This window comes from Neoarius graeffei, chromosome 1, assembly GCF_027579695.1.
Source record: "Neoarius graeffei isolate fNeoGra1 chromosome 1, fNeoGra1.pri, whole genome shotgun sequence".
Taxonomy (NCBI): Eukaryota; Metazoa; Chordata; class Actinopteri; order Siluriformes; family Ariidae; genus Neoarius; species Neoarius graeffei.
Genome location: NC_083569.1, coordinates 63,749,124 through 63,774,668, shown reverse-complemented (window position 1 = coordinate 63,774,668; position 25,545 = coordinate 63,749,124). Strand labels below are relative to the sequence as shown.

At 43.6% G+C, this 25,545-nt stretch overlaps 2 protein-coding genes across 3 annotated transcripts in view; one reads left to right on the top strand and one right to left on the bottom strand.

Annotated features, from left to right (window-relative positions):
• Window positions 1–6,432, bottom strand: part of LOC132881484 (plectin-like) — a 64,035-nt gene extending 57,603 nt beyond the window's left edge. Inside the window, exon 1 of one of the 2 annotated variants that reach the window (XM_060914018.1) lies at window positions 6,083–6,432. In XM_060914018.1, the coding sequence (XP_060770001.1) occupies window positions 6,083–6,216 (134 nt within the window). In that variant the 5' untranslated portion in view covers window positions 6,217–6,432. Of the gene's footprint in view, window positions 1–2,192; window positions 2,350–6,082 lie in introns of those variants that run through there. The other variant, XM_060914105.1, reaches the window with a different exon arrangement.
• LOC132881862 (probable E3 ubiquitin-protein ligase RNF144A-A) overlaps window positions 2,407–25,545 on the top strand; it is a 29,145-nt gene continuing 6,006 nt past the window's right edge. The window contains exon 1 of the mRNA XM_060914890.1: window positions 2,407–2,583. The gene's annotated coding sequence lies outside the window, so the exon portion shown is untranslated. The remainder of the gene's footprint in view (window positions 2,584–25,545) is intronic.

Here is a 25,545-nt window from a genome sequence, read left to right as displayed (position 1 = left end):
GCTATCTAACAGACCTACCCCAGAGGACACACCTGGCCAATCCCTGTCTGTCAATTTTCTTAAAGACATCACCTATGTGAAATCAGGGGCGGATCTAGAAAAATATTTATGGGGTGGCAAGAGGGGGGCAGGAATTTTTGAGGGGTGGCAACGTATTACAGACATGTGTGTATATATACTGAATTTAATCACAGTTTGACGACAAATAGTATGTACACACTACAAAAGGGCACAGACTGCCATTTACAAACTCATACAGATAAACTTAATCTCATGCCTTTATTGTTCACGAAGAACACACATTCTCAGATGAGGTCTATACCGTTTCTGGACAGTTTTATACTGTATATGCAAAAGAACAGACACTAAAAAACAACAATAACAACACTGCTTCAAGTTCAGCATGATTTAAACCATTTACACCAGTGTCACATTTTATAGTTTTTTTTTCCTCACGCTTTGTAAAGGCTCACCAGTGAGCATAACATGAACTTGTCATGCCTACAACAGCTGAATGCGGCGATTTCCATGTTGCTCAGCAAAACGCTTCACAAATTTATCAAGATCTAATGCTTTTGTGCGCTTTGATTCAATGCTGAGTACAGCCAAACTTGATGGTCTCTTTTCTGTCATAGTCAACCGCAAATAAGTCTTTATGAGCCTGAGAGATGAAAAACTTCGTTCACAGGATGCACTGCTCACAGGCAAGACAACCGCTATTTTACACAACCTGAACAACTCAAAAAAAAAACCAACATCATCTTGGTATGGGTCCAAAAACAGTGAACTCCATGAGAGTGGTAGGACTCTCCTGTTCCCCCTTTTTTCTGTCTAGTACTCTCCTCGTCTGATGTAACTCATGTTTAAGATCCTCAATATTTGAATCATAAGCTTCAGCCAATAGCAATGTTTTCCTTGACAGACGGTGAATCAATATTAACTTTTGTGGCCGACTTTACACAAAACTAATGTCAGACCTAGCTAACATTAGGCCAAAAAAAAAAAAAAGTGTGTTTCAGGTAACATGAAATACTAAAATAAGGTCGGTAGGTAGGAATTTTTTTTTCTTAATTTGTTTTATTTTGTTCGAAAAAATTAACAAGTAAACATCTTACAAAATAGTATTTTGGCACAGAATCCTTTATACCACACATCATAATAAAATAAGTGTTTTAAATCTTTAAACGAATAAAAAAAATATTGCAAGAGTTCGAGTTATGATCTGCGGAAGCGTATTGCTGCCACACTCAAAAAAAAAAATGGCTTAGACTCAAGTAATTACGTGAAAAGATATTGTTAACAGAGTTATCACGTTTTTACAATATATTTATCATGTAATAACATATCACGTAATTTCATGATATTTTCATGTGATAATGTGAAAACACCTTATCAAGAAATAACGTGAAAATATGGTTTAACGTCCTAGGCTAGGCTACTTCCATTAAAAGCAGACGGCCTCGCCTAGCCTACTGTAGAACTTCGGTCGAGCAAAAACACGGAGCAAAAACATGGCTGAATCCTGAATGACTCCTATTTGTATAAATAGGGGACTACATAGGCGGCAAAATGTAGTGTTTTTCCCTGCCATGGAAGTGCACTTGTATACTGAAGAGGAAGCAATTTGCATTACAGCCAGGAGGGCTGATAGAAGTGGCAAAACATTTTACTTTTTATCGTTTCTTTCACAACTTGAATGCGTTGAAACAAAAAATGACAAACTAACGCCACTTACACTAAAATATCGAGGGAAATTTGTAATAAAAACTTTACGGTCGGCAATTTCGACGCGGAAATTCTCGATCGGTCGGGTTACCGGAAACACACTTTTTTTTTTGCCTTACATGTATAGTTAGCTAAATAACCTTCTCCAACCTGATTTTTATCCTCTCAAAATCAGCATCGCAACTATACTAGCACTGTTCATTCATTATAATTTCATTTTTTGATAGATAGTTAATCAGCTTTTACCCCTTTCCTCCCGTGCCTCCTTTCCTCGCGACTCCTGGCTCCCTCGCTTCGCGCCTCTCAATTTTCCAAAACAACCAATCTCTGGCGTTATCTCGTGCTGCATTCGCCGCAGTCGGACATTGGAAATTCGCGCACGTAAATGTCAAATTGGCCGTAATTTTTCTTTGAATTCGTCGCTGCCAACTGGGGTAGCAGCAGGGGCACACATGCAAACTCCTCACCTTTCGGCGAAATTCGCCGTTTTGGTCCCAAAATAGGTCACTTGTGTGAATCGTGTAGATCCGAAGAGTATTTTTTGGGGGGGTAGGCAGGCTACAACGTTATTGTTGCCAAACATTTCACTTACAAGGTTTACAGCCAATCGAGATAAACAGTAACACGCGCTTCTTTTCCATTGGAGTTCTGATCAAGCTGGTGCTCAACCCACTGCTGGTTGCCAGTCCTCGCTTACGAACATTCCACAGATTCAGACCGCAAAGTCACCTTTTTATAGAGAGAGCTGGCAACCTCATCTCGCGACTGGATCTGAACATACCAATGGAACAGTTTCCAGCGCGCTCGGGGGTGAATAACTGGAAAAGTCGTTGGATTTTGTTGCTGTTACGTGTTGAGGCAAGTCTTTTACAGTGCCAGAAATGTGTACATAAATGTAACTATGTCTAATATGTTTTAACATACGTGCTGAAATCAAGTTTAAGACATAACGTTAGCTTGCTCCATAAGACGGCTACAGATGTAAATACCAGCTGCTATAGCTTACTGTCGCCCAATATGAGAGATATGAAAATGAACAGGGCGGCACGGTGGTGTAGTGGTTAGCGCTGTCGCCTCACAGCAAGAAGGTCCTGGGTTCGAGCCCCGGGGCCGGCGAGGGCCTTTCTGTGTGGAGTTTGCATGTTCTCCCCGTGTCCGCGTGGGTTTCCTCCGGGTGCTCCGGTTTCCCCCACAGTCCAAAGACATGCAGGTTAGGTTAACTGGTGACTCTAAATTGACCGTAGGTGTGAATGTGAGTGTGAATGGTTGTCTGTGTCTATGTGTCAGCCCTGTGATGACCTGGCGACTTGTCCAGGGTGTACCCCGCCTTTCGCCCGTAGTCAGCTGGGATAGGCTCCAGCTTGCCTGCGACCCTGTAGAAGGATAAAGCGGCTAGAGATAATGTGATGTGTGATGTGAAAATGAACACATGATCAGCTCAGTGGCGTGGTATAGAGAAATTCCCTCTTCACAATGGATGGTTTTCAAATAGGTTTTTTTTTCGAGAGCTAGAAAGCCGACGGTGTTTTTCTCCTAAAAATAAGCACCAAGCGTCTTTTCAAATCCCCATGACAACCGCTTGTTCTAGCTTGCTCTGGCTGTAGAGCGCAAGCAATGCAGGGTTTCCCATACAGAGACCAGTGTGTTGCGCAGCGCCACACAATCAGACTCGCGATTTTAAAAAAAAACATTCCCAGTCGAAACATTAATGTCTGCCTCGCGCATATGACGGAGCGCGCGAGAGAGCGCATATGACGGAGTGCGTGAGACAAAGAGCATCCTGATTGGGTTACTCAGCAAAATAAGCCAATCAGCCTTCAGTGTGGGCGGGCTTCTCTTTTCTCGAGGACCGAAGTTTTCAGCTGAGTCAGTGCGGCCTACAGGATCGGCATGGCAGAGAGAGCGCGCGCCCCAAAAAACCAAAATACAAAACCCACTTCAGCTCAGATTACACAAAAGAATCTCCCTGCCTGATAATCTCCCTGCCTGATAATCTCCTCCCTGCCTGATGATCTCCCTGTCTAATAATCTCCCTGTCTAATAATCTCCCTGCCTGATAATCTCCCTGTCTAATAATCTCCTCCCTGCCTGATGATCTCCCTGTCTAATAATCTCCCTGTCTAATAATCTCCCTGCCTGATAATCTCCCTGTCTAATAATCTCCTCCCTGCCTGATGATCTCCCTGTCTAATAATCTCCCTGCCTGATGATCTCCCTGTCTAATAATCTCCCTGCCTGATAATCTCCCTGTCTAATAATCTCCCTGCCTGATAATCTCCCTGTCTAATAATCTCCCTGCCTGATAATCTCCCTGTCTAATAATCTCCTCCCTGCCTGATGATCTCCCTGCCTGATGATCTCCCTGTCTAATAAGGGTCAACAATAATGACAGTTTCGCACGATGTACTGTTTGCAGCAGTGGTTTCAGCGTTGCCCATGGTGGCTTAAATGATTGTAAAGGACATGTTGAGGTGAGGAGTGTCATTTCATGTGCATTATATTTAGGTCTACAACAGGCTGTCATGAAAAGACCAAACTTACTGAAGATTTCCAGAAAGTAATAATGTATGAATATACATCATATATATCACATATATGTCATATACAAGTGTGTATCTTTTATAAATGAGGTTAGCTTATCTAATGTAGTATGTTGGGGAGAATCATAGTATCGTATCTATATTTCTGATAAAATTTTAGGTATGATACCGTGTATAATTCTCCTACTTGTGGCTCATTTCATAGGGGGACGGGCGGAATTGCTGGCATGTGCCGCGCGGGAGCATCTGCCCAAATTTTTTAGGCCGAGATGAACTTATAGTTTTTTATTTTAAAAAAAAAAAATCCAATATGTAATGCCCATTGTACACGCCTGTTCTTTAATTCAAAATCACCATCTCGATCTTCAATTTGACCGTATGGTATATGTGGTATGGTATATTACACAACATCCTGTCCAGATAAAACCTAGTTAGTACACACAACAGTTGAAAGGGAAGTGATGAGTGATGTTGAATGTTGCCTGCTTAATACTGGTTGCAATTTTTTTTGTAACGTAGACTACGAAATGTACTTTTGTGCGCGTGCCGTGTGTCCGTGCGCCCTTCTCACCTTTTTCACCCCTAACCAGTTTGCATGCCTGTTTTCGGGAGCTTGGAAGAGCTGGAGATAGCTTGCCTGGCCAGACTAAGCTTGCAACAGGCCCTTGTGTTGCGTCATGCTTAGGATGGGCGGGCCCAGGCTAACCATTGCCTTTGGGCTGAGCTTGGGGAATATGGTAGAATCATAAAACAGGCAATGGTCAGGTGAGGCACAAACAGTATATCAGAGGCAATACCGAAAAGGCAAAATCCAAAGTACGAAACAAGTCAAACCAGAAAAGCAGAGCAATAATCACTTGGCCTGTTAAAGTCAGACACAAGGAACTGAGCGTATATTTTGCAACGAGGGTGTGAACTATGAGTCCTGTTGTGCTGTGATTATGAATAGGTGCATATGATTAAAACTCAGAAGACTGTGAGCAGTGAGGTGCAGGATGGGTGTTGTAGTCCATGGCAGCCATATTTGAAGGCTGCTGTGAATTCTCGGAAGTGGAGTCTTGAGTGCAAGCAGGTGCAGACATGACAGCTTTAATTTAATTTAATTTTGGCTACTGGATTGAAATATGTAGTCTTTACTTACTTACTAAATGAATGAATGAATGAATATTGAAATAGGTTTATGCTTATTGTGTTACATCATATACAGTCGCAGTCATAAGTTTGGACACCCCTACTCATTCATAGGTTTTTCTGTATTTTGACTATTTTCTACATTGTAGAACAATACTGAAGACATCAAAACTATGAAATAACATGTGACATATATGGAATTATGTCGTGAACAAAAACGTGTTAAAAACAAAATATGTTTCATCTTTTGGATTCCTCAAAGTATCCACCATTTACCTTGATGACGCTTTCTGCACTATTGGCATTATCTTAACCAGCTTCATGAGGTGGAATGCTTTTCAGTTAACAACTGTGCCTCATCAAAAATTAATTAGTGCAATTTCTTGCCTTCTTAATGTATTTGAGATCAAACAGTAAATAGTAAATAATAAAAATACAGTAAACAGCCCAATTCCACAACTGTAGTAATCCATACGATGTCAAGAACCGCTCAGCTCAGTAAAGAGAAACATCCATCATTACTTTAAGACATATTAATTAATAAAAAAGATCAAGAAAAACCACTGAATTTTACAGAACAGTACCAGTGTATACAGTACCACTTTTGACTGGGACTGTATACATTTATGCATTATGTAGGATATTCTGTCTATTAATCATGACAAGCGTATCAAAAGCTTTTTTACCTTTCCAAAGCCATTTCTTCTGGGGTTTGTGTTGTTTTACAAACCACTTGAAATTCCTTGTTACACCCCTGAGTTAGTATCCAGTACACTTGCCCCCGAATGTTTCCTTTGAAATAAACAGGCACGCAAACCATGTAGCGACAAATCAGTTTTACTTTCGTTTAAAGTCACAGCTCTGGTTTCCTGGAAATCATTTATTCCAGAGCTAAAGCCAGCCCAGTCCTGCTGCTTTCCTGCCTTTCCGACTGCACTAACATCACACACACACACACACACACACACACACACACACACACACACTTTTATCCTGTTAGTTGTTTGTCCTTTTTATTCAATCGCTCTGTAAAACACTAATTTATATAATAATAATAATAATAATAATAATAATAATAATAGAAGAATCTTGTTGAGTATTACATTATATGTCGTATAATAACACAAGAATTAGAACGTCATCAAAATTTAGAACACGATCATCTGAAAGCAACAGGTCCACAGAGAGGACAGGACCGAGATGATTAAAAGTCTCTGCATTTCTTAAGTCTGGGTTTGGAGCGCAGCTGGCCCGGACTCCCCGTCTTCATCCAGCTGTGTGTGCAGCTCCTCCTCCGGGCAACTGGGTGATCACAAACACGGTGGAGAGGTGCTCGAGCTTGGCTTTCCCGAAAGTGTCGGTGTCCTGAAGCTGGATATCAGTGAACATTATTCTGATCTTCGAGTCTGATAAAAAGAAAGAGATTTTTTAACCTCACGGAGTCAACTGCATTTAAAGTTCAGGTTAAAGATGACGCTAGATTAAATCAGCCTACCTTTAAGCTCCGGACATTTCACCACAAGTTTTTCTTTGAAAGCCAAAACAGTTGTTTTATTGAATTCCTCCTCGGAGTTTGCAACGTCTATAATTTTCTTTTCCCCTTTAACACCAATTACTATAATTTGGCAAATTTTCCCCATGTTGAGCGATGTTTGCTCTTGGCGTACAGTTGGGCTAATGCAGCATACTTTCAGTTTCTCCTGATAGACACTCAGCTCTTACCCAGCTCTCACACCCACCGCGTCAAAGCACGCGACTGTAGCGTCACTGCGCGTGGAAGGGCGCTTCTTTCTTTCTTTCTTTCTTTCTTTCTTTCTTTCTCTTTTTTTAAATGTATGCGTGTGTGTGTGTTTCTCATCTCATCTCATTATCTCTAGCCGCTTTATCCTTCTACAGGGTCGCAGGCAAGCTGGAGCCTATCCCAGCTGACTACGGGCGAAAGGCGGGGTACACCCTGGACAAGTCGCCAGGTCATCACAGGGCTGACACATAGACACAGACAACCATTCACACTCACATTCACACCTACGGTCAATTTAGAGTCACCAGTTAACCTAACCTGCATGTCTTTGGACTGTGGGGGAAACCGGAGCACCCGGAGGAAACCCACGCGGACACAGGGAGAACATGCAAACTCCGCACAGAAAGGCCCTCGCCGGCCCCGGGGCTCGAACCCAGGACCTTGCTGTGAGGCGACAGCGCTAACCACTACACCACCGTGCCGCCGTGTGTGTTTCTTTTAAACAATAACAACCGAAATAATTTCTTAGTAAACTTCAGCAATGGTTCTCAAACTTTATATAACCATAAACTATAAAATCAATTCCACGGACCCCACAGCATAGACTTATTGCATGAAAATAATTAAATTCAATTAAATTCAATTCAAAGATTTTTTTTTTATTGTCAATTCACTATATATCCAGGCAGGGGCGCCGCTAGAAATCTTGGGCCCTATGAAAGATTACAATTTAGGGCCCCCCCGGTAAAATTTTCAAGCTCAAGCAACTGAATTTGAAGTCTGTTTTTGGCTGGCACTTCTACTTTACTATGCATGTGATCAGCTACCTAGCAAGTTTAGGTGATACAATTATTTGTTATATGAACATTTTAAATGTAGAACTGTCAGAATTAGACTGAATAGACTGTTGCCTTAAAATGAAAATTCCATGATATATATTATGGAAGATATATAATTTTTTTTCTTTTATTGGCAACTATTATTAGGCCACTCAGTAGCTTATGGAGTTCATTCAATCCAAATGTTTGTGTTGAGAGAAATTGCATGCATCACTGTATCAGTATGGATTTATAACATTCTGTATGCACATTATGGATACTCCAGAGCCCTCCAGCAAACATCAATAATCAGGATTACAAAATATATTCCTTTGTTTCCTCCATTTATTGACTTATTGTATGTGATCAAATGTATGCCTTGATGAATAACTACACTAGTTTTTTGATACAATTACATAGTGGATTTCTTGCAGTGCACTAAGTGTTTTTGGTTTCTTTTAGGCATCACACATTTATTAGAAAACACCGCAAATGTTCAAATATTCAAGTTAAATACTTAGCAACAGTAGCAATAAATCCACACATGAACAATAGCAATGATATCTATGACCACAGCTAATGTGCAAAATATTAAAGTTAAATACTTAATATCAACAAATCCACACATGAACAATGGCAAAACATCTAGACTTAATTATACAATAAAGATACCTATGAAAAAAGGTGATGTTTTTTTCACACACAGTGTGATATCCAGACTTCATAATTTATCACACCTGCTCCTGCTTAGCAACTTCTAGAATGCACACCTCTGCTGCGCACATAGAAAAACTGCCAGCTGCTCTAAGCTGCGCTAATAGCGGCGCTGTGCATGCACGGAGCTACACATTTCACGTGTCCCGCTCCCAGAATCAGACTGTACCATTAGTAAAAAGGGTGGAGGGGTGAAATGACAATATCATAAATAATTCAAGAAAAATGTTATAGCAAATCATAACCGTGTATAATTTGCATATTTTAACAGATGAAATGAAATATTTTATTTCAAAAACTTACACAAGGCAATACTATTAATATAATATTAATATCCCTCACAGGGCCCCCTGTCAGTGCCAGGCCCTTAGAATCGTCCTAACTTTCCCCCCCTAGCGGCGCCCCTGTATCCAGGACATATAAGAGAATCGAAATGCCGTTTCTCTCTCACCTTACTTGTCTCATCTCATCTCATTATCTCTAGCCGCTTTATCCTTCTACAGGGTCGCAGGCAAGCTGGAGCCTATCCCAGCTGACTACGGGCGAAAGGCGGGGTACACCCTGGACAAGTCGCCAGGTCATCACAGGGCTGACACATAGACACAGACAACCATTCACACTTACATTCACACCTACGGTCAATTTAGAGTCACCAGTTAACCTAACCTGCATGTCTTTGGACTGTGGGGGAAACCGGAGCACCCGGAGGAAACCCACGCGGACACGGGGAGAACATGCAAACTCCACACAGAAAGGCCCTCGCCGGCCACGGGGCTCGAACCCAGGACCTTCTTGCTGTGAGGCGACAGCGCTAACCACTACACCACTGTGCCGCCCTCACCTTACTTGTAAAAACAGATAAAGATTACACACACACACAAAAAAAATATATTAAGGAAAACAATATATTGTGGCAGCGGGGGCGTGGTCAAGCGTCGGTCTGTGAATGGAGGGCGGAGTCAGGGAAGGTAAGTGGCAGAATCACTGCACCTGACGTGAATTAACCTGTGTTTGTGTGTCTCCCCCAGTGACCGCGCCCTATAAAAGGAGAGAGAGCAGAGAAAGGCAGCTCTCTCCCCAACCAGAACACTAGTGTGTGTGTGTGTGCGTGTGTGCGCGCGTGTGTGGCTGGGAGAGTGTGAAGGACAAGCTGAAAAGCTAAAAATAAAGAGTTTGACAACTCAGTTCTGGCCTGCAGTGCTTCTGTGCTCCACCCACCTCCAACGATTCCTACGTATGTATGTAATTTACCAGCTGGGAGGTCCGTATGGTGAAATACCATGACCGAGGCCCTCTGGGCCGGGGTCAGTATTCAAGGCCGAGGTCACGGTTTTTCACCATACGGACCGACCTTAAGCTGGTAAATAATATACAGTATTTATTTTATTCTTTACCAAATTCTAACAGAAAACGAGAGCAGCCGAAAGGGAAAACCGAGGCGAGCAGCCATTTTGAATCCTCATTGGATGTAATGCAAATTGCTTCCTCCTCGGTATACAAGTGCACTTCCATGGCAGGGGAAAAAACTACATTTTGCCACCTATGTAGTCCACTATTTATACAAATAGGAGTCATTCAGGATTCAGCCATGTTTTTGCTCGGCGTTAGCAAGTTAGGTTTTTAGCTTTCTCCTGAAATGTTTTATTTTATTTCTTCTTCCTCAGGGTTGTAAAACTCACTTTCGCTGTGAACACTGTCATGATCACTATCCATGCTGTAAAATTAATGTTATTCTCCTGAGAAATGCGAAAATAAATGTTGACAAAAATTGCTACTATGTTGTTGTTGTGAACGAGCGAGTCACCAGAGGTCCGTAACTGGGGTCCGTACCATAGGAGACGGACCCACTCGCCAGCCAATCAGAGCGCAGGATTTGGACCGTGAAAAAACTAAATATTTATAAATATAGATGAAAATACAGTAAAATCAAACAATGTACAAAATAGCAGTAGTGCAAATACAGTACAGTAACGGAGAAGGTGCTGAGAAGAGCAGCGTATGAGGTATATATGAACAGTAGTGCAAATGAGCAATAGCAGCAGATACAACAGGAATGCAAATATTGTTTAACATTTTAAACAATATTTTTTTTGAAGTCATAGAACTTTCTATTCCTGGAAATTCCACTGACAGAACATGCTAGGTCTGAGTTAACTTTTGTGCATGGACCCCTCAATATACTAACTTTGATAATATGACACTGTGATTTCCACCACTGTAACTAAATAAATAAAAAGTCATGAACACCATGAGTATGCTTCACAAACCCCACTTTGAGAACCACTGAACTACAGTGTGTGTGTATGTGTGTATATATATATATATATATATATATATATATATATATATATATGAGCTGGATATATTTCTTTGACACTCTGTTTGTGAATTGGCTGACCCTTTGCCTGAACGTGACTCTGTTTCTCGTCTTACGATTTGGCTGCTAGTTTGCGATGTACCCGCTCTCCCCTGCAACTGCATCTGAAAGCGCCTGCACCCGCTGACAGGATACTTCACCACTATGGATGCAGCAGAAGCAGCAAAGCAAACTGCTCTTTCGGTGCAAGGATGACTGTTAGGCTGCCAGCATACCGGCAAATGTTGAGCGATTTGAACATCCACATCTCACAGCTCACAGCTGCTGTTTCACAGGCCCTCCTGACACGTCCAGCACCTGCTGAGAACTCCTCTACAATTGTTCGTTGACCAGATAAGTTCTCTGGGGATGTATTCGAGTGCAACAGTTTTCTTCTACAGTGTTCATTGTATTTCAATGCAACTGCCCCAGCTCACCCTGGCTTCCACCTCTGTGGAGAGTCCCACAACTGGGGACAATGAACATGTTCCAACTTGCTACCATGAACTCAAAGAGGTATTCAGTAAAGGAAAAGCCAGTGAATTACCTCCTCACAGACCCTATGATTGTGCCATCGACCTCCTCCTGGGCACTACCCCTCCACGCTGTTGAATCTACCCACTTCCAATCACTGAGCAATCTGCTATGGAAGAGTATGTTCAAGAAGCACTACAACAAGGGTATATCTATCCTTCCATGTCTCTAGTATCTGCAGGCATCTTTTTTGTAGAAAAAGGAGGAGGCCTCAGACCTTGTATAGATTATCAAGGACTGAACCAGCTCACCGTTAAGTACCCTTATCTGCTACCACTAGTACCCTCTGCCATGAAACAATTAAGGTTCCACTTGTATTTTCACCAAGCTAGATCTCAGAAGTGCCTACAATCTGGTGTGGGTTTGAGAGGAGGACAGGTGGAAGATGGTGTTCAGTACCACCTCTGGGCACTTCAAATACCTTGTTATGCCACATGGGCTCTCTTGCACACCCAGTGCGCTCCAATGCCTGATTAGCAACATGCTCCAGGACATGCTGGGATGCCACATCATCACTTATATTGATGACATTCTGCTCTACTCCCCAGATGAAGCTAGTCACCAAGAACACCTCAAATCAGTACTCACCAGGCTCCTGGAGAACCAGCTATATGTGAAGGCTGAGAAGTGTATATTTCATGCCTCCCAAATCTTGTTCCTGGGGTACATAATCAGTGCCAGAGGGGTTAGTATGGACTCAAACAAGGTTACCACAGTCACCACTTGGCCAACTCCCACTTCAATCAAGGAACTCCAAGGTTTCCTTGGGTTTGCCAACTTTTACTGATGATTCATTAGAGGATTCAGTACTATTGCAGATCCTGTCACTGCTCTACTCAAAAAGGGGCCCAATCTCTGCAATGGAACCAGGGGTAGAGGATGTTTCTTCAGCTCAAGTCTGCCTTCACCACAGCACCAATCCTAAAGGACCCAGATCCTACTAAGCCCTTCATCATCAAAGTAGATGCATCTGAGACTGGAGTTGGAGGTGTCCTGTCTCAATGCTTTGGGGAGAAGCTGAAACTGCACCCCATAGCATTCTTCTCAAAGAAACACACTAGCTGAGCAGAATTATAACATGGGGAATAAAGAACTTCTTGCAATTAAACTGGCCCTAGAGGAGTGGAGGCACTGGCTCAAGGGCGCTGCACACCCATTCATCATTCTCACAGACCATAAGAATCTCAAATACCTCAAGACAGCTAAATGGTTGAACCCACATCAAGCACATTTGGGATCTCTTCTTTACATGGTTCCAATTCACCATCTCATACCGTCCTGGCTCCAGAAACACAAAAGCTGCTGCATTGTCCAGAATTCATGCCTCTACTACCTTAAATCAAGAGTGCACACCTATCCTGCCACCCAAGTGCTTTGTGAATGCTCTCTCCTGGGACATCAACAAGGAACTGGCATAAGTCCAACCTTGCAATCCCCCTGAAGCTTGTCCACCCAGACTCACATTCTCGACACCATCACAGGTGTCGCCTCATCATTTGGGTGCACTTGTCTCCTGCCACTGGACACCCCAATAGTCAACGCACATACCAACTCATCAGGACAAAGTATTGGTGGGAGAACATGAGGTCAGACATCAACCAGTTGTCTCTTCCTGTTCTGCCTGTACTGAAGCCAAGGTGCCCTGAGCTCTGCCTGCGGGTAAACTCATGCCACTGTCCACACCTCAGAGACCATGGTCCCATCTGGCACTTGACTTCATCACTGAGCTACCCAAATCACAGGACAACACAGTAATCATGGTAGTCATTGATCGTTTTTCCAAAGCTCTGAAACTCATTCCCTTGCCCAGCTTACCCACAGCCCTCCAAACCACTGAACTCATCTTTAACCATGTCTTCAGGTACTAAGGGATCCCTGAAGACATAGTGAGTGATTTGGAGACCTCAATTCTCATCCAGATTATGGGCCAAGTTCATGGACAAACTAGGAGTATCAGTGAGTCTAACTTCTGAGCATCATCTGCAGTCCACTGGCCAAGTAGAGCATGCCAACCAGGAGATTGGGTGCTTCCTGAGAGTGTCCTGCATGGAAAACACCCAGGACTGGTCAAAGTTTCTTCCATGGGCGGCATATGCACAGAACTCACTCCTTTCCAATGTATCCTGGGATACCAACCCCCCCCCCTTGTTCCCATGGGACAACTTACCCACACACATCTTGGCAGTGGACTCATGGTTTCAGAGAAGTGAACAGGTATAGGAGAGTATTCACCAGTGACTTCAGCAAGTGTCCCATAGATCCAAGTTCTACACTGACAAGCACAGTGAGGAAACACCCATGTATGCACCTGGAGACAGAGTCTGGGCACCCACTAAGGACCTATGGGATCCCAGCATATGTAAAAAGCTCAGTGCCCTTTACATCGGCCCTTTCAGAGTCCTATGCCAGATCAGTGAGGTCTCATACAGACTGGAACTCCTATAACACTGCCACCTATCACCCACATTCCATATATCATGTCTGAAACCTGCTATTCCTGGACCTCTTGCCAATAATACACCAGCCACAGAATAACTGTTACCTCTTGAATTGGAAGGACAGCCAGTGTGCCAGGCACACAAAATCCTCAATTCCCATCACAGGCAGGGCAACCTAGCATATCTGGTGGACTGGGAGGGGTATGGCCCAGAGGAGCACAGTTGGGTACCTGCCAAAGACATTTTAGATCCAGTCCTAACTCAAGAATTACACAGCCAACATCCTGAAAAGTCAGCACCCAGAAAGCGTCTACGTCCCAGAAAGGAAAGCGCTCCCAGAGTGAGTGCCAGGGGGTGGGTGTTTCTGTCACTAGTAGCACTAGTAATCTGAGTTCTTGGCAGCTTCAAAAATGGCTATCATGGACTACAATTCTCAAGCGCCACAGCTCCCTCCCTCTCCTGAGTTCTGATTACCACCACATGTATTCCACATCACAATCAATCAGTGCACACTACTTAAGGACCACAACCACATACCCTGAGTGTGAAGTATTGTTCTGTGTCCCTGTACCTGATCATGCCAAGCCATTTGTTTCTCATGATGACTTTAGTTACATTTCCTCTGCTTTTGTTTACATTTGAACTCTGAACTAGTTATATTCCTTTGGCACTCTGTTCACGAATTGCAACTGTGTCTGTAAGTGCCTGCACCCACTGACATAATGTATAAGAACATATAATTGAAAGCAGTTCATAAATAATATAAAATATATGATTATTACATATGCCTACTTTATATCTAAGTATAAATAATATATTATAAGTATCGTAACTGAGGATTTTTTTTTTTTTTTGTAATTGGACTAACTGTAGTCCAAAATGCCACACATACCTCCTGAAGAGTGTTTCTGAGCTGTCAGACAGGTATGTGGAGGTTTTTGTTCATTATGATGAGAATTTTTCTGTCATCAGCTGTGGCGGTGTTCCTTAACCAAACAGCCCCTTTACAGTGGTGCTTGAAAGTTTGTGAACCCTTTAGAATTTTCTATATTTTTGCATAAATATGACCTAAAACATCAGATTTTCACACAAGTCCTAAAAGTAGATAAAGAGAACAGAGTTAAACAAATGAGACAAAAATATTATACTTGGTCATTTATTTATTGAGGAAAATGATCCAATATTACATATCTGTGAGTGGCAAAAGTATGTGAACCTCTCGGATTAGCAGTTAATTTGAAGGTGAAATTAGAGTCAGGTGTTTCCAATCAATGGGATGACAATCAGGTGTGAGTGGGCACCCTGCTTTATTTAAAGAACAGGGATCTATCAAAGTCTGATCTTCACAGCACGTTTGTGAAAGTGTATCATGGCACAAACAAAGGAGATTTCTGAGGACCTCAGAAAAAGCGTTGTTGATGCTCATCAGGCTGGAAAAGGTTACAAAACCATCTCTAAAGAGTTTGGACTCCACCAATCCACAGTCAGACAGATTGTGTACAAATGGAGGAAAATCAAAACCATTGTTACTCTCCCCAGGAGTGGTCGACCAACAAAGATCACTCCAAGAGTAAGGCGTGTAATAGTCGGCGAGGTCACAAAGGACCCCAGGGGTAACTTCGAAGCAACTGAAGGCCTCTCTCATGTTGGCTAATGTTAATGTTCATGAGTCCACCATCAGGAGAACACTGAACAGCAATGGTGTGCATGGCAGGGTTGCAAGGAGAAAGCCACTGCTCTCCAAGAAGAACATTGCTGCTCATCTGCAGTTTGCTAAAGATCACGTGGACAAGCCAGAAGGCTATTGGAAAAAAATGTTTTGTGGACAAATGAGAACAAAATAGAAATTTTTGGTTTAAATGGGAAGCGTTATGTTTGGAGAAAGGAAAACATTGCATTCCAGCATAAGAACCTTATCCCATCTGTGAAACATGGTGGTGGTAGTATCATGGTTTGGGCCTGTTTTGCTGCATCTGGGCCAGGACGGCTTGCCATCATTGATGGAACAATGAATTCTGAATTATACCAGCGAATTCTAAAGGAAAATGTCAGGACATCTGTCCATGAACTGAATCTCAAGAGAAGGTGGGTCATGCAGCAAGACAACGACCCTAAGCACACAAGTCGTTCTACCAAAGAATGGTTAAAGAAGAATAAAGGTAATGTTTTGGAATGGCCAAGTCAAAGTCCTGACCTTAATCCAACTGAAATGTTGTGGAAGGACCTGAAGCGAGCAGTTCATGTGAGGAAACCCACCAACATCCCAGAGTTGAAGCTGTTCTGTATGGAGGAATGGGCTAAAATTCCTCCAAGCCGGTGTGCAGGACTGATCAACAGTTACGGGAAATGTTTAGTTGCAGTTATTGCTGCACAAGGGGGTCACACCAGATACTGAAAGCAAAGGTTCACATACTTTTGGCACTCACAGATATGTAATATTGGCTCATTTTCCTCAATAAATAAATGACCAAGTATAATATTTTTGTCTAATTTGTTGAACTGGGTTCTCTTTATCTACTTTTAGGACGTGTGAAAATCTGATGATGTTTTAAGTCACATTTATGCAGAAATATAGAAAATTCTAAAGGGTTCACAAACTTTCAAGCACCACTGTATGGACACTGTGCTCACCAGTTCTCTCTTTCTTTTTAATAACGTTCCAAACAGTGAATTTAAGAACGAACGTACATATTATGTTATTTACAAAAGGTTCGTGAATTAAGAACGTTCTTACTAACAGATAATGAAGTTGCCTACAGTGCTCAGCGTAAATGAGTCCACCCCCTTTGAAAAGTAACATTTTAAACAATATCTCAATGAACACAAACAATTTCCAAAATGTTGACAAGACAAAGTTTAATATAACATCTGTCTAACTTATAACGTGAAAGTAAGGTTTATAATATAACTTAGATTACACATTTTTTCAGTTTTACTCAAATTAGGGTGGTGCAAAAATGAGTACACCCCACAACAAAAACTACTACATAGTACTTTGTATGGCCTCCATGATTTTTTAATGACAACACCGAGTCTTCCAGGCATGGAATGAGCAAGTTGGCGACATTTTGCAACATCAATCTTTTTCCATTCTTCAACAATGACCTCTTTTTGTGACTGGATGCTGGATGGAGAGTGATGCTCAACTTGTCTCTTCAGAATTCCCCACAGGTGTTTGATTGAGTTCAGATCAGAAGACATACTTGGCCACTAAATCACTTTCACCATGTTCTTCTTCAGAAATCCAACAGTGGCCTTAGATGTGTGTTTAGTCATGTTGGAAAAGTGCATGACGACCAAGGGCATGGAGTGATGGTAGCATCTTCTCTTTCAGTATAGAGCAATACATCTGTGAATTCATGATGCCATCAATGAAATGCAGCTCCCCGACACCAGCAGGCAGCACTCATGCAGCCCCACATAAGGACACTGCCACCACCATGTTTCACTGTCAGCACCATGCATTTTTCTTTGTATTCCTCACCTTTGCGACGCCATGCAGTTTTGAAGCCATCAGTTCCAAAAACATTTATCTTGGTCTCATCACTCCAGAGTATAGAGTCCCAGTAGTCTTCATCTTTGTCAGCATGGGCCCTGGCAAACTCTAGGCTGGCTTTTTTGTGCCTGGGCTTTAGGAGAGGCTTCTTTCTTGGACGGCATCCATGCATGCCATTCCTCTGCAGTGTACGCCGTATTGTGTCACAGGAAATAGTCACCCCAGTTTGGCTTTCTACTTCTTTAGATAACTGCAGTGAACTTGCATGCCGATTTTCTTCAACCCTTCTCACCAGAAGCCGCTCCTCTCGAGGTGTTAACTTCCGTGAACGACCTGGTGAGATGGTTGCAGTCCCATCTTTCTTAAATTTTTGTACCACTTTTGCTACAGTATTCTGACTGATAAGTAAAGCTTTGCTGATCTTCTTGTAGCCTTCACCTTTGTGGTGTAAAGAAATTATTCTGAATTCTGAAGAGACAAGTTGAGCATCACTCTCTCACTTAACCTGTGTTTTCTTTCCCTCCCCCCCACCCCAAATCTGTCCCTCTGAGTTACATGGAGTCAACAGGAAATCTTTTGGTGGAGAGGGTGGAGACCTCGACTGGCTATCGTAGCCTGCAGGGAATCGGCCGTCAGACATTCTGTCGCATGTCCCAGACCCGGTGAAATGTAACTGAATTGTCTTTGCCAGCCCTAAGGGACCCATCTGCATCTCATCATTGCTGAGGAGTGTGCTCCCATCACCCAATCAAGCATCCAGCCAGAGCAGAGTCATGATATTTTTTTACCATATTAACATGCCATTGTTGTGTGTTATGCCTGATGTAAAGACTCTTGTCTCTGCAAGCCTACCACACAGATTTAATACTTGTCATTTTTAGGGCATACCTAACAACCTGTGTTTTCTTTCTCTCTCTCTTCCCCCCCCCAAAAAAAATCTGTCCCTCTGAGTTACATGTTGATCCTGGGATTGAGATGCTGGCCTCTTCTGCCCCTCGGACCTGCTTGATCCATCCTGGTGCCCTGTGTCTGGTGGGAGTTTTATCGCACCGCTCCTGTGAAGGACGGCCCCATGAGGATAGTTGAGGGTTATACCTGTTAAAACTGTTAATATTATAGTCAGGCTGTCTGTTGTTACCCAAATGAGGATGGGTTCCCTTTTGAGTCTGGTTCCTCTCGAGGTTTCTTCCTCATGTCGTCTGAGGGAGTTTTTCCTTGCCACCGTCGCCACAGGCTTGCTCATTGGGGATAGATTAGGGATAAAATTAGCTCGTTTTAAGTTGTTCAAATTCTGTAAAGCTGCTTTGCGACAATGTTTATTGTTAAAAGCACTATACAAATAAACTTGATTTGATTTGATTTGACTCTCCATCCAGCATCCAGTCACTAAAAGAGGTCATTGTTGAAGAATGGAAAAAGATTGATGTTGCAAAATGTCGCCAACTTGTTCATTCCATGCCTAGAAGACTTGGTGCTGTCATTAAAAATAATGGAGGCCATACAAAGTACTACATGTAGTAGTTTTTGTTGTGGGGTGTACTCATTTTTGCATCACCCTAATTTGAGTAAAACTGAAAAAATGTGTAATTTTAAGTTTATATTATTAACCTTACTTTCACATTATAAGTTAAACAGATGTTATATTAAACTTTGTCTTGTCAACATTTTGGAAATTGTTTGTGTTCATTGAGATATTGTTTAAAATGTTACTTTTCAAAGGGGGTGCACTCATTTATGCTGAGCACTGCGAATGTTGTGCCCAGCTGAGTAACAGCCTGTAGGCTGCAAACATTTTTGTTGGCGATGTATTTTCCTGGTGACTTATTTTTAGGCTGTATTAAATCGGCAAAAATAACATTAAATCTTTCTTTCGTTTTTTAATCGGCCCCTCCCTTATATTTGTCATGTCATAAGGTTTCTAAGAAAACGAAACTCAGACTGTAGAGCAGGCAGCAGAACTTCAGGAACAGATCTAATAATGACGGAGCAAGAAAAATCCCCCCTGAGATTTGTTAATCGACCGGATGACAACACATGGCGGCTGAGCTGGGGAGCTATAAGCAAGCCCACACCAGCCCGCCGCCACTCACCATGGGCGACTCCAGAGAAGTGGAGAGTCCAACCCCTCTCGAGGAGCTGGGTTCCAGAGCCCAAGCTGTGCGTGGAGGTGAGCCCGACTATCTCTAGCCGGTACCTCTCAACCTCCCGGCACAAGCTCAGGCTCTTTCCCCCCCAGCGAAGTGACATTCCATGTCCCAACAGCTAGCCGCTGTGTCCGGGGATCAGGTCGTCGAGGCCCCTGCCTTCGACTGCCACCCAATCCACACTGCACCAGTCCCCTACTGCTACCTCTGTGGGTGGTGAACCCACAGGAGGTCAGGCCCACGTCACCTCTTCGGGCTGAGCCCGGCCGGGCCCCATGGGCAAAGGCCCGGCCACCAAGCGCTTGCATACGAGCCCCAACCCCAGGCCTGGCTCCAGGGTGGGGCCCCGGCTGTGCCATACAGGGCGACGTCACGGTCCTTGATGGTTTCTCCATAAGGGTTTTGGTGAACTGCTCTTGGTCTTGGTCTGGCCTGTCACCTAGGACCTGTCTGCCTTGGGAAACCCTGATAGGGGCATAATGCCCCCGACAACATAGCTCCTAGGATCATTCAGGCACACAAACCCCTCCACCACAATAAGGTGGCAGTTCTAGGAGGGGTGTTGGAGTTTACCCCAGTGAATGAGAGGGTCGCCTCTCTGCGCCTTCGGATTGGGGAGAGGGCTCTTGCTGTTGTTTGTGCCTATGGGCCAAATAGCAGTATAGAGTATCCGGCCTTCTTGGAGTCCCTGGGAGAGGTACTGAAGGGTGCTCAGACTGGGGACTCCATTGTGTTACTGGGGGACTTCAATGCTCACGTGGGTGACGACAGTGACACCTGGAGGGGCGTGGTTGGGAGGAACGGCCTCCCCGATCTGAACCCGAGTGGTGTTTTGTTATTGGACTTCTGTGCTAGTCACGGTTTGTCCATAACGAACACCATGTTTGAGCATAGGGGTGTCCATAAGTGCACGTGGCACCAGGACACCTTAGGTCGGAGGTCGATGATAGACTTTGTTGTGGTTTCATCTGATCTCCGGCCCTATGTCTTGGACACTCGGGTGAAGAGAGGGGCTGAGCTGTCAACTGATCACCACCTGGTGGTGAGTTGGATCCACTGGCGGAGGAGGAAGCTGGACAGACCTGGCAGGCCCAAACGTATGGTGAGGGTCTGTTGGGAACGTCTGGCCGAGCACTCTGTTGGGGAGGTCTTTAACTCCCACCTCCGGGAGAGCTTTTCCCAGCTTCCGAGGGAGGCGGGGGACATTGAGTCTGAGTGGACCATGTTCTCTACCTCCATTGTGGACGCAGCTGTTCGGAGCAGTGGCCGCAAGGTCTCTGGTGCCTGTCGTGGCGGCAATCCCCGAACCCGGTGGTGGACACCGGAAGTAAGGGATGCTGTCAAGCTGAAGAAGGAGTCCTATCGGGCCATGTTGACCTCTGGGACCCCTAAGGCAGCTGACGGGTATCGGCAGGCCAGGCGTGCTGCAGCTCGGGCAGTTGCGGAGGCAAAAACTCGGAACTGGGAGGAGTTCGGGGAGGCCATGGAGAAGGACTATCGGTCGGCCTCGAAGAAATTCTGGCAAACCATCTGGCGCCTCAGGAGGGGGAAGCAGTACTCTGCCAACACTGTTTACAGTGCGGGTGGGGAGCTGTTGACCTCGACTGGGGACATTGTCAGGTGGTGGAAGGAATACTTTGAGGATCTCCTCAATCCCACCGTCATGTCTTCCATTGAGGAGACTGAGGCTGATGACTCAGAGGTGGACTCGTCCATTACCCAAGCCGAAGTCACTGAGGTGGTTTGCAAGCTCCTCGGTGGCAAGGCACCGGGGGTGGATGAGATCCGCCCTGAGTATCTCAAGTCTCTGGATGTTGTGGGGCTGTCTTGGTTGACACGCCTCTGCAACATCGCGTGGTGGTCGGGGACAGTGCCTCTGGAGTGGCAGACTGGGGTGGTGGTCCCTCTTTTTAAGAAAGGGGACCGGAGAGTGTGCTCCAATTATAGGGGAATCACACTTCTCAGCCTCCCGGGGAAAGTTTACTCTAGGGTACTGGAGAGGAGAATTCGACCAATAGTCGAACCTCGGATCCAGGAGGAACAATACTTGGCTAAGAGCCAACTTGTCGCACTTCCTGTTTCCTGAGTTGTTCGCGCCGAGTCCTTTTTCCCGCGAGTGCCGGCGTTAATTACTAATCCTTTTTTAACTTTTTTTCTATAAATAAATTTCCAGTATCGTCTTCATTTTTATTATACTGTCGCTTTCATTTTTGTACTTTTCACTTTCGCTTTCCTTTTTCCGGTTTTTTTTCCCGGTTTTTTTCTCTTTCTTTTTTCGGAAGAACGCCGAGACCGGAAGCTTTCTTTTTCTCTCCTCCTGTGTAAAGTCCACAAGCGGAGGCCATCTGATCTGCTTTAATATCAACAGATCTTCATTTAAGGTACGTGAATCTTTTCATCATGGCACACCTTCAGCCTGTTCAGTGTGCTGAGTGCAGGATGTTTAGTCATTCTTCCTCCGTCACTAGCGATAGCTCTATTAGCTTTACTTGTGATAAGTGCAGATTAGTTAGCTCTCTGACGGAGAAGATTTCAGTGCTAGAAGCGCGTGTCCAGGCTTTAGAGCAGGTTAGTGAGCGTGAGAACAGTGTAGTTTCTGTTAGGGAAAGTCTGGACGCCCTAGGTGGAGTTAGCAATCCCCCAACTCCGGCATTAGAGCCCTTACAGCGGGGCGAATGGGTGACGGCTCGGCGGCATAAGCGTAGAGCCAAAGCTACCGCTGAGGCTCGCCCACGGGAGCACCACTCCTCTCCGCGTCACGTGTCGAACAGGTTTGCTCTCCTTAGTGATGCACCCACTGAGAAACCTGAAAGAGCTCTGGTTATAGGGGACTCTATCATACGGCACGTGAAATTAGCTCAGCCTTTAGGGGCACCAGCAGCTTTAGTCAGGTGTATACCGGGAGCCAGGGCGCCGGACATAGCAGGTAATCTTAGGGTCCTAGGCAAGCACAGGTTCTCAAAGATAGTTATCCATGCAGGAGCTAATGATATACGCCTTCGTCAGTCTGAGGTTACTAAGAGTAACTTTGTAGAGGTGTTTAAATTAGCGAAGGCGATGTCCGATGCTGTAGTATGCTCTGGCCCCATCCCAATGCGGCGTGGCGATGTAGCTTACAGCAGGTTATGGTCGCTGAACTGCTGGCTGTCCAGGTGGTGCTCTGAAAACAGTGTGGGCTTTATAGATAATTGGGCTAATTTTGAGGGCACTGCTGGCCTGTTAGGGCGGGACGGTATCCATCCCACTCGGGAAGGTGCTGCTCTCATTTCCTGCAGCATAGGTCATAGTCTCAGAACAGGCCTAGTTAATTTCTGACAATCCAGAGCCAAGGCCAGGGAGCAGACGAACAGGCTAAACCGACTGTCTGCTAGCTGCACAGAGTCGTCACTCAGGGCCCACTACATCGAGACTGTGTCTGTTCCCCGAGCTCAACAAAAAGGTAGAAATTTTCAGAGAGTTTGTTCCAGTAACCTAATCAATATAAAATTAGATCAGACTGACTGTACAGCTGCTGCCAGCACCTTTGATCTAAAGGTGGGGCTATTAAATATTAGATCTCTTACATCTAAAGCGCTAATGGTTAATGAACTCATTACTGATCAGGAGTTTAATGTACTGTGTTTAACAGAAACATGGATTAAGCCAAATGAATATATAGCATTAAATGAAGCAAGTCCTCCTGGATACAGTTATATACACCAGCCTCGTCTAACTGGCAGAGGAGGAGGCGTCGCGGTTATTTATAACGATTATCTAGGTGTAACACACAAACCTGGTTATAAATTTAATACATTTGAAGTTCTTCATACTCATATAATGTATGTAGCCTCGAAAAATAAGTCTACCCAGTTAATTCCATTGCTTATTATTTACAGGCCCCCGGGGCCATATTCTGAGTTTCTTTCTGAATTTGCAGATTTTATCTCAGATCTGGTTATTTCCTTAGACAAAGCTTTAGTTGTCGGAGATTTTAATATTCACTTTGATAACCCAGAAGACCCTTTAAAAACAGCGTTTGTGTCCATCTTAGATTCAGTCGGGATTAAGCAGAATGTCATAGGACCGACCCATAATGGTGGTCACACCCTTGATCTAATACTAACATTCAGATTAAACGTAGACAATATAGTCATACTTCCACAGTCTGAAGTTATCTCAGATCATTGTCTCATCTCATTCAAAATATGTCTGAGTAATAATATATGCACCTCACCACGCTACTGTATTAAACGTACTTTCACGTCAACTACTGCACAGAGCTTTATAAATGATCTCCCAGAGCTGTCAACTTTGATTGGGTCACTGTCAGCCCCTGCAGAACTCGATCAGGCAACTGAATGCTTAGAGTCAACATTCCGCCATACTTTAGATAATGTAGCTCCTCTAAAAAGGAAAATGATTAGAGAGAAAAAATTAGCACCCTGGTATAATGATGACACTCGCACATTAAAACAGACCACTCGAAAATTGGAACGTAAATGGCGTCAAACAAAATTGGTAGTGTTCAAATTGGCGTGGAAGGAGAGCTTCCTGAAGTATAGAAAAGCTCTTAGTGCTGCGAGATCAACATATCTCTCCTCCCTAATAGAAGATAACAAAAATAATCCTAGATTCCTATTTAATACTGTAGCAAAATTAACCAGGAATAAGTCCACTATCAACACATGCACACCTGCAGTATGTAGTAGCAACGACTTCATGAATTTTTTTAATGACAAAATTGAGAATATCCGACAAAAAATTCAAACTACTAATTTAAGGTTAGACAATGAAAGTGACCTTGTAGTTAACAATATAACTGTATCAGATCATCAGTTAGAATGTTTTACTCCCCTAAAAGAAACTGAATTACTTTCATTAATCTCTACATCAAAAGCCTCAACTTGCGTACTAGATCCCTTACCGACACATCTATTCAAACAGATAATGCCTGGAGTAATTGAACCGCTTCTAAAAATAATAAATTCTTCTCTTATGATTGGCTATGTACCCAAATCCTTTAAACTAGCAGTTATCAAACCCCTGATTAAAAAACCTGACCTTGATCCCTGTCAGCTGTCCAATTATCGGCCAATATCAAACCTCCCCTTTATCTCCAAGATCCTTGAAAAAGCTGTGGCACAGCAGTTATGCTCATATTTACATAGGAATAACATCCATGAAATGTATCAGTCAGGATTTAGACCTCATCATAGCACAGAGACAGCACTGGTTAAAGTAGTAAACGACCTACTGTTGGCGTCTGATCAGGGCTGTGTCTCGCTACTTGTGTTGCTTGACCTTAGTGCAGCATTTGATACCATTGATCATTCCATTCTTCTGGATAGACTAGAAAATGTTGTGGGAGTTAAGGGAATGGCCCTCTCCTGGCTCAGGTCTTATCTAACTGATCGTTATCAGTATGTCGATATAAATGGTGATATTTCTAGACGTACCGAGGTAAAGTTTGGTGTTCCACAAGGTTCTGTCTTGGGTCCACTGCTTTTTTCTCTATATATGTTACCTCTGGGCGATATTATTCGTAAACATTGTATTAGTTTCCACTGTTATGCTGATGACACACAGTTGTATGTCTCTGCAAAACCTGATGAGAGACACCAGCTTAATAAAATTGAGGAATGTGTTAAGGACATTAGACACTGGATGCTTATAAATTTCCTTCTGCTTAACTCTGACAAGACTGAAGTACTTGTGCTAGGACCACATACAGCTAGAAGTAAGTTTTCTGATTACACAGTAACTCTGGATGGCCTTTCTGTTTCTTCACGTGCAGCAGTAAAAGACCTCGGAGTGATTATTGACCCCAGTCTTTCATTCGAAACTCACATTGATAACATCACCCGGATAGCTTTCTTTCATCTCAGAAATATTGCAAAGATAAGAAATTTAATGTTATTGCATGATGCAG